This window comes from Odontomachus brunneus, unplaced genomic scaffold (genome assembly GCF_010583005.1).
Source record: "Odontomachus brunneus isolate Ranch 3 - 2012 unplaced genomic scaffold, Obru_v1 Obru_scaffold_094, whole genome shotgun sequence".
In the NCBI taxonomy this organism is placed as follows: Eukaryota; Metazoa; Arthropoda; class Insecta; order Hymenoptera; family Formicidae; genus Odontomachus; species Odontomachus brunneus.
The window spans coordinates 104,213-113,602 of NW_022639544.1; the positions used below are offsets into that span (position 1 = coordinate 104,213).

Consider the following 9,390-nt stretch of genomic DNA (forward strand, 5'->3'; position numbering starts at 1 on the left):
GGGGGGGCGGGGGGGGGGGGGGGGGGGGGCTGAGGAGGTTGCAGCTCCCCCCGAAATTAATTTTCTGGGTTATGCTAAACGTAAGAAAAATTTTTTTGAATGACTTCTTTGCTCGTTAAAAATAAAAAATATAGCCTCCCTCAAAACTTCTTTCTGGTTACACCACTGCATTGCACTTATAAAAATGCTACATCATTTGATTATAATTTAGACGTACTTTAAACTAGAGCCGCACAACATATTGATCTGATAAGCTGGTACATGATTGGGTATGCCAGCATATATTGCAGCCTGTCTTGCAGGGTTTTGGCCTTCTGTTGCAGCATAAACCTGAAAAACCATGTATGGTGTGTGAATATAAGTATATAAATGATAAAAATGTAAATATATATACAGATATATAAAAGAATAATAAAAATATACTAAAAATATACCTTTATATATTTCACACACACATATATATATATATATATATAAATTTAATTTTATATATATATATATAATTTGATTTCTCATCTATATTGCTTCTAGTCCACAGCCTATATGAAAAAGTATAATACCTGTCCCATAATAACTTCAGAAACATCTGCCCCATCTAATCCAATTTTTGCCAAGCTTTCCTTAATAACAATACTTCCAAGCAGTGATGCTTTCAGATGAGACAGAGATCCACAGAATGATCCTGTAAGGTGGAGTATTAAAAAGCTGTATACTTATGACGTTATGATTACATATTCCTCGAGTATTCAAATAATAAGATGTATCTGACTCTCTTGTGACGCAAATACTTTTTATTATATAAATAATATACTAAACCAAAAATATATATTATTTTCATATAAGATTTTGATTTATTTATGATATCAATATCCTCTAAGCATATATAATTTCCCAGCAAATATGCCACCTAAATGAACATATACACAGAAAAACTTATTAACTGTTTATAATCGTTGAATATAATCCTTGAAGATTTAATTCACACACAAGTATCTTCAGTTTATTAGTTTTATATTTAATTTGTTAAATTAATTACTCAAAGTTTGTATCACAAGTTTCTATATACAATTTAACCAATATTTGATTTATTTTGCACGTTTACTGTGTTTTCGTTGTTACCTATGGAAGTTCTAACAGCTGAAACAATCACAACATCTCGGTTATTCATGTTTGCGAATTTTCAACAGACACCACTATTCTTGTGGAAAAACACACGAAGACTGCAGTCGCTGGATGATCTAACGGAAATATATAGCGTAGTCGACGTGGTGTCAGGAGCGGCTTTTTCATGAAAGTGTGTCAAGTCACGAATGTGTACCTGCGCGAAGAAGGAGAAAGATTGAAAGAGGGGACTACATTTTTTCTGGATATATATTACGTATGTTTTCTTAAAAATTCTCAGGAAGATTTATCATGTTTTATGTATTTGTTTAATGCGGCATCTAAAAATTTATGCCTAGAAAATATAATACGTGCGTGAATGACGAAGATATATAATATAAATTCATGCATAACTATTTAATATGTGATATGACATCGCATATAATGTCACAAGATAGTATGTAAAATGTAAATTATTTTGCATTTATTATGCAAATTATTTTTAGTGATTAGATTAAAATCTAGATTTGGTTAGAGGTCTTTTTAATGATTTTGGTAATAATAACCTCAGAAATTGTTAAATTTATCCGTAAAATGTTTTTTTTATAAAAGCGAAATAAGCATCTCCCAATCTTCGATATTTTGCTCAATCGAGTAATCTGTTACGATTAATCAGGAAATACTATCTACCTAAATTTATAAATATATAGAGATAAAGAGAAAGTATTTTCAACACCCGTCGAAAGTTAATGCGAGTTCTACACATTAGTGAATGCAAATGATATGAATAAGATAATCGCCAGCACAAGCTATATACAGCAAAGCTTGTATAGAAGTAAGAAATCCAAATTGAGGGAGAAAGTAAAAACTTATTAAATATTTACAGTTGTCAGATAATGATCGTCAGATAATTAGTATTCTAACATCTTTTTCAAGAGAGATGTCACGTGGTCCATATCGAGTAGCTACAGCCCTGCGGCAACCAGCCGCTGACTCGATTACGACACAGCAGGTGGCGTTGCGGTATCGAGTCGCTGGCGCCGCGGTGCGGCTTCGGCTCGTTTGTTTTTACCCAACGTGCATTGTGGGACAGTGACTGGTGCTAAGATGGCTGACAACAGGGAGGAGATTTCGAAGCTCGTCGAGAAACGAGGTATTTGTCGGCGCGTCGCGCCCCTTTGCTCGCCGCGACCTGCCCGTGCCGCGACAGCCCGGCGTCATTGAGCCGTACACGTCGCCGTGGCGGCGCACCGTGCTCCGTAATTGCCACGAGGCCCGCCACCCGTCCGCACGCACGCATTCACGCACGCACGTATCTGCACGTCGTTGTACGATATCGCGCCGTGCACGTCGAGCGCCGTGAGCCGTCCGCGAAGAAAGCCATACCCGGCATTCGCTGTAGATTTGCGTACGTCGATTCGGGACAAGGTACGTGACATCCCGAAGCGACCGTGCCCGTCCACGGTGGCTGTCATCGCGCTCGTTCGATCACTCTTCCTGTCGTTTATCAGACGTGCTCCAGCCTAGCACGCGTTTGACAGTACGATCTCACGTTCGGTCGGTCGACTGGTCGCTCAAACGGACGGTTGGGTCAGTTCGTGCAGCTCCGCGTAATATTGCACGATTAACGCCCGCCCGAGCTGCCGGACTGATTACTCATTAAGGTCACGCGCCGACGGCCTTGCGGTTTGCGTCGACTCCGCGACGACGTCCCCGACCGCTTGAGATTACCGTTATCTGTCTCTGTCTCTCGTTTCTCCGTTCGATCTCGCCGTCTCCTTCTGATCCTGGCCAGTCTGTGCGATCGTTCTCGCGAATTTAACGCCGGCTGATTCGCGCTACACCTACGTATATACCCTCGCGAACGTGCTCGCGCCGCAGATCCTCGACGTCGCGGCCTCTCACGCGGCACGTCAGCCGCGGCGCCACCGCGCCGCGCGTGAGCTCCGCAACGTGCTCTCGCTGCCGGCCGTTCGCTCCTGTCGCTTCGTCATTCGTCACTGTACAATGTAGACGTTTTAACGATAGCTGGGGAACGTTTTTACCAAGCTGAGTACGGCGATTATATATCTTTTCCTCTAGCGTAAACCACGCTACAAAGTTTCACGTGAAAATGTTCATGTTTCCATTGTTCGAGAAATTACATGGTTGCAAAAGCCGTTACGTGAAACTTTAGAAAAAGTTACACGATCGTTACCCTGAGGGTCCATTTTTCCAACTTGTTGGTAAGCTAACTAACAGAGCTAACTTAAATCATGTCATTTGTTTCTTTTCAAATTAAATAGATACATGATTCAATTTCGTTAGTTACCAAGAGGTTGGAAAAATTGGCCCTGAATATTTCGTATTTTTTGAGATTAAGTTGTACACGAATTCTTATTATTTTTTACCTTTAAGATGTTCACGAAGATGCTCTGTTTTCTTGTTTGTATCAACATTGCAGAAAGTAGACTTAATTGGACTTGGAACTTTAACGTGAGAATTAATTATAAATGTGTCTCAACAGCGTTGAATATTGGAGTGCGATGATGTGTAATCTCTAAAATTAAATATTTGTGTCTAAGAAATATCAATTCCGGTTGAAAGAATCTTGAGATAGTAGAAGGAAGCGATAACTCGCAATGTTTGAGACATTATGTACACGACGAGACAAACAGGAACGTCGCTATTATGTTTCTTAAAATATATTGCTGCAAAGGGAGTTTATCTCGAATTTCTCACATACATATCGTTTGGTGTTACACGATTGGTGTTCTTGTTTTTTTCAGACTACAAAAAAACATCGTTATTACATTAAACGTTGTGTTTACTTTCTCTTCTAACGGACACTGTCTCAAGTCACTAGTTGACTTTTGTAACACACAAACATGTTCGACTATTTATAACCTTCTTGAACTTAAAGTCGATTTTAGAAGGTGCGAAAAGTACTGTGTAAGATCTCTAACTGAAATACAAGTTACACCTAGATATTTTTTATCTAACCTGTAAGCAGACGACGCTCTATGGCCGGTATTCATAGTCAGATCTTATATTTAAGATTATCTTAAATACTGTCTTAAGATGTCATGAACCAATCACAGAGCCGTATTCGTATCTTAAGACATTACTTAAGATGGTCTTGAAATAAGTTTCGACTATGAATACCGGCCTATATTAGATTCTTTTTACTTCTGAAAGATTATGTGAAAACGTTAAATTATTGTCCGCATTGCGTATAAGATTTTTACATTTTATACTTATCTTTATTAAGAGTAATAATAAGCAATAAGATTAGTCTAACTAAGTTAGAAAATGATTGCGAGCGCCCAATATTATTAAACGGAGCGAATACTACGAGCGAATACTACCGACGAGCCGAATGAGCACCGCGAGGTGATCACTTGATATTTCTGATATAGTCCGTTACGCGTAACGAGATTAACTGTTATACGTGTCCAGCGATGCGCCGTGTCCCGCAACGATGCAAGTTTTGCACATCGGTTCGGTGCACATTCGCATTTCGCGACTCATGCTCAGACGCTGCAACTTCTAAACGAACGTCCATGCTTCAGACTCCCTGTCTGTAGTCTTAACGTCTAAATTGCGTAACCGTGAGTCTTAAGTGACGATAATTCACTCTCTTTTTTTACCTCGTCGAAAATTTTCCGACGTGTCAGGGATTCTGCTCTGATAAGATCGTATTTTGAAACTCGCTAACAACAAGATGCTTTAGACGCAAACAGACATTTATGACGATGGGTAAATAGCTTTTGAGTAAATAGCACAACGATTTACCTCGTCAGATTTCCACGCTAAACGGAGGATATTGACTCGACTCGATCGGTCATAAATCGTAAAGTTGTGCAGAACTGTGGCGCGCCTTCGCTTCGCGTGACTACAGCTTCGATTCCCTTATCACGCCGATATTCGCACGATCTACTATAGATTTTCGTTTCGTTGCATTGCTGCATTTAATATATAAGCGCCAATGAAGAGTTCAGCGATAAGCCGATAGAAATCTCTATAATATTCAATACGCAGAAATTTCGTTGCACGTGTTATACGGACGCGAGAGAATATTATTAAATTCTTTACCGCGAACGTGAGAAGTTGGCTCGATAAAATTTTATCTCAATTTACGAGTTCATATTGTTAACGTTATGAGAAATATTGTGTAGGAACCACCGTTTGGTAAAAATTCATGAATCATTCACGAAAGGGAATTTTATCCGAACGACTTTCGATTTGTAATCAGACAACGTTTTTTAAGACAGATCATCTATATATAGATATCTAATGACGCGAGAACCTTTAACTCGATGACCTTGACAGAGCGTGTCGAGCGACAGATAATTATTGTTTTGACGTTGCGCGCAGCATTGTCATATCGGCGATAATTGTTGCCACCATTCAGGAATGCTTCATATTCGCGCATATCGACGGTATATGATGAGAGAGACGTTGTAATAGAATCCGCTTGGTAAAACGACGAGCACGATTTCCATGTTGTAAGTTACATCGGTCGCTTTACGTATCCGCCAGATGGTCTCACGTGTGCCGGCATGGTTCAGCGGCTTTTTAGCGGAAGGAAGTTGCCTGATTACCGCGCGCGTTTGTAGCAACACACCGCAACCCCCGTATCTCTCTCTTCCAAAATAAATTCTCGGCGATCCTCTATTTCTCTCGTATTTATTCTTACGATACACACGCACGTGCGTGCGTGCGTGCTATAATGATCCTGCACTTTGCAATGCGCTGGTAATATTATGACGTAACGTCGCGTTACACTTCAGTCGTTCGAGTCGAGTTTCACGGTCAGTTTCAACATTTTAACGAGACCTTTCCGCAATACAAGTGCGCGCCCGTGTATTTTTGTGCAAAACAGCCCATTATACCGTTACTTGATACCCTATCCTATTTCAATTGGCAATTCTTATCGGCGTATTTTTACTACGAGCAAGTGTTGACATTAGACACGCGCGTGCACGGTTTATTATTATCAGCTACTATCTTGACGTTGACTTTGCGAACTTCGCTACGATCTGCGATCAGTCATATGTATATATTGAACAGCACACGTTCGTGTCGCGAATGTTACACATTGATCCCCATTGAGATGTAAAGTTCAGTATAAATTCGTCAAAAGGGGTCGGACGTGCATTGTGACAAACTCAATCAGAAATACATGAGAGCAGGAAAGACCAGCATGGCTCACGAGTAATTTTCATATCGCTACTCCGGATCTTTTAGGATGTTCACTTACGTGGTTCAACGTTCGATTTAAAAAGAAACGCGGTAGCGTTTCGGACAATAAGAGTCAAGGAGAGTTCACAGGTTCGATCTCGAAGTAAACCTCATAGCCACGGCGGTTCATCATATCTCGACTAGTTGCTTCGTTTCTTTCTCTTTCTCTCTTGTCGAGCCTGTACGAGTCTGTTGACTCGATCATTCGAGGCGCGAAACGACGCGCTCGTGTTTCTGATTGATAGTGCTTTGGCGTACGAGTAGCTTGTAACGAAGGCGCTTAAGTAGGTTGCAGTTATTTATTCTCGCAACACCCGTATGATTGTGTGCTTGTACGGTAACGGTACGGCATTGTTGTTCGCCCCCGTCCGAAGTCTACGTTTAAAAATCCGATCATTTATTACTGGCTTTGATAATTCCATCGCGTGCCGCTTTCCATCGTTAATCCCTCAATGTCGGATTCCCGTGCCATGTACTTTCAAAAGGTAATTTATAATAATACGTGTTGTATATCGCAATGTACATGTGTGTATGCGCGCGTCAGTGCGCATCGGCTTCGCTCTAGTCTCTTTCAACATCACACGTGTACCGCCACGCACACTATTCTCTTTCTCCTTATATTTATCTCCACTTAATAATCGAAAGATTGATACTCGACTTTAGTCTATACCAAAATAACTCTATTTCTTTCTTTCGACAAGCTCATAACTCCGTCTCAACATAGTACACTTAATCGCGGATGCTTTACTCCATTAGATCGATAGTTATGAAAAGTTTTCGGCCGGCCGCATCTGTATCTATGCATTCCTCAGGACTATTGATTAATCCAGGAAATAATTTCTGAGAAAGGATTTCTGGATTAATCAACAGTCATGAGAAACACATAGTTACACACGAAAGAATGTTAGTTTTATTTTTTTTTTCATATGTTATAAATTCTTTCCCATTTTACTGTCTTTAGCAGTTCAGAAATAGATTGTAAATAAGATCTATCCTACTAAGGAACATAATAAATTTCGCTGCAAACATAACAGATTTTGCTAGAAATATTTGCAAGTATTTTAATAGCACATTTCAATTATTAAAAAATAAACAGCATATAAAATGATACATCAAAAAAAGGATATTCTTGTTTGGGAGATATTTTTATTTTTGACATGTTAATCTTCAAATGAGATAACGTTAAACGAAAATATATAACTTGCATCAACATATTTTATATTCAATTCAATAAATAATTGTTTAAATTCAAGACGATGAAATTCTTCTAATAAAATTATTACTTATATACGAATCAGTGATTGTTAATTTGAATATAATAGTTTTAAGAGGATAGGAGGGACCTGGAGTATAACATACATTTAAAACCATTGTATTATCAGTCCAATATTTTGTGTCTTTCATTAATGAAAATTATTGTTGAATAATAAGAACACAGGTTTCTTTTCATTGAATCATGAAATATATTCTTGCAAATAACTTATCCTCGTTCAGCGTTATATAATTTTATTTGAAGATTAATATGTCAAAAATAAAGATATTTTCCAAATAAGAATATCCTTTTTCTCGATATAAAATAGTAAATTACTGCAGCATGTCGATTTCTCGATTACAAAATCCTATAATAATTTTTAATATGAAATTCTCTCCTTGCAAACATTTGTATCAGTTATCAATTTATCGAATTTATCGATCTATCGCAGGATTAAGTATACAGATAGCATCGTAGCAGCGCACCACCGTCACGCCGCGGCACGAATTTTTGTCGTACATTGTGCAGCCATTTTCGATCTTTTCACGTCGAGCAGCTGCCATTAACACATCGATCGAAATCCCTTCGCGTTTTATGCATCTTTTGCCTGTCGTGAGTGAGTCTCGTTTGGAACTAAAGCCTGATCTACAATATGCTCTTTGTGTTCTGTTTCTTATCTTCTATCTTTTTCTGGCTTAAGCTTAAGGTTTGAGTCAGAAAGAGATAAAGAGAAAGAAGCAGGAAGCAAAGAGCATATTGTAAATCAGGCGTCAGCAGTGTCGAAAATAATGATGTACGATCGTCGGAACGTATCATAAGGACGTTATTAATAAGTGATCTCTTCATTTCTGGTTATATGCAACCGGTGCTTGTCGCGACGGATCGAGTCGGCGTTTCTTACGCTTGCAAGTACCACCGACTCACTCAGGTAGTAGAATTGGTCAATCGTCGGATTTATCAATCGAGAATTAGAAATGCGATGGTAATTGGATAAATAATATTAGAATACAAGTAACAGCGAATCTTAGTAGGTAGCGCGTTTGTTAGCAAGAGGTTTATAACCTCTCATCTTAACCTCAAGGATGCTTGTCATCGATAGATCGATAGTTACTCCAAGTATTCAAAGTCAGTTGTCACTCGTTTCTAGCTACGTGTTCCTTATGACTGAAAACGAGTGAGTCGAAAATGCGTAGCGATTGTTGATTTAATGAATGGTAAAGCATCCGCGGGACGGAATACAAGATTCTTCATTCAAGATTAGAGTACGCTAGTACGCTTATAGGATGTCTCCGAATTATCGTCACTCGCTTACGCTTTGCGCAATAGTTCATGCGACTCGCTGTCGCAACAAGGCCGATGATCAATTGTCCGTCTAATTCGCGAAGTAGCGCCAAGCTAACATCGAGGAGAACGGTCTTTAATAATTAAATAACGATCACACGATTGTGCGTGATATTTCGCTCGCGCCAAGGTCACGCAGCCATTGATCGTGCCGACATCGGGGACGTAATAAACAGGAAACGATGTGGAACGCTTTAAATTGGCCGGCATTCGCCGACCACGGCGAATCGGCAGAGGGAAGTGCTCGTGGTGCCGTTTTAATGAATCGTCCGTCTCGTCGTGGTCGTTGTCGTACCGATAGGCGCAAGTCTCCGATACGGCGCGAACTCTAGACTGTGTTACCCGCACGCGGTTTGTACAATGTAGGTGGATCGATATTATACGATGATGACTCACTCCGCGCGAATCTCGTTGCTTTGGATATGCGTAGATTGTATAAATTTTTCCAGCGCTCTCTCCCCCCCCCCCCCCCC

At 39.7% G+C, this 9,390-nt stretch overlaps 2 protein-coding genes across 6 annotated transcripts in view; one reads left to right on the forward strand and one right to left on the reverse strand.

The window, feature by feature from the left end:
- The window catches only part of LOC116848392 (acetyl-CoA acetyltransferase, cytosolic), a 12,764-nt gene that overhangs the window by 1,955 nt on the left and 1,419 nt on the right, over positions 1-9,390 (reverse strand). For all 3 annotated transcript variants that reach the window (XM_032824433.1, XM_032824434.1, XM_032824435.1), the window contains exons 2-4: positions 1,120-1,318; positions 561-682; positions 218-330 (exon numbers count right to left, since the gene is read on the reverse strand). In XM_032824433.1, the coding sequence (XP_032680324.1) occupies positions 218-330; positions 561-682; positions 1,120-1,168 (284 nt within the window). In that variant the 5' untranslated portion in view covers positions 1,169-1,318. The remainder of the gene's footprint in view (positions 1-217; positions 331-560; positions 683-1,119; positions 1,319-9,390) is intronic.
- Positions 2,060-9,390, forward strand: part of LOC116848387 (ensconsin-like) — a 215,346-nt gene continuing 208,015 nt past the window's right edge. For 2 of the 3 annotated variants that reach the window (XM_032824415.1, XM_032824419.1), the window contains exon 1: positions 2,073-2,254. In XM_032824415.1, the coding sequence (XP_032680306.1) occupies positions 2,209-2,254 (46 nt within the window). In that variant the 5' untranslated portion in view covers positions 2,073-2,208. Of the gene's footprint in view, positions 2,255-9,390 lie in introns of all 3 variants that reach the window. The other variant, XM_032824410.1, reaches the window with a different exon arrangement.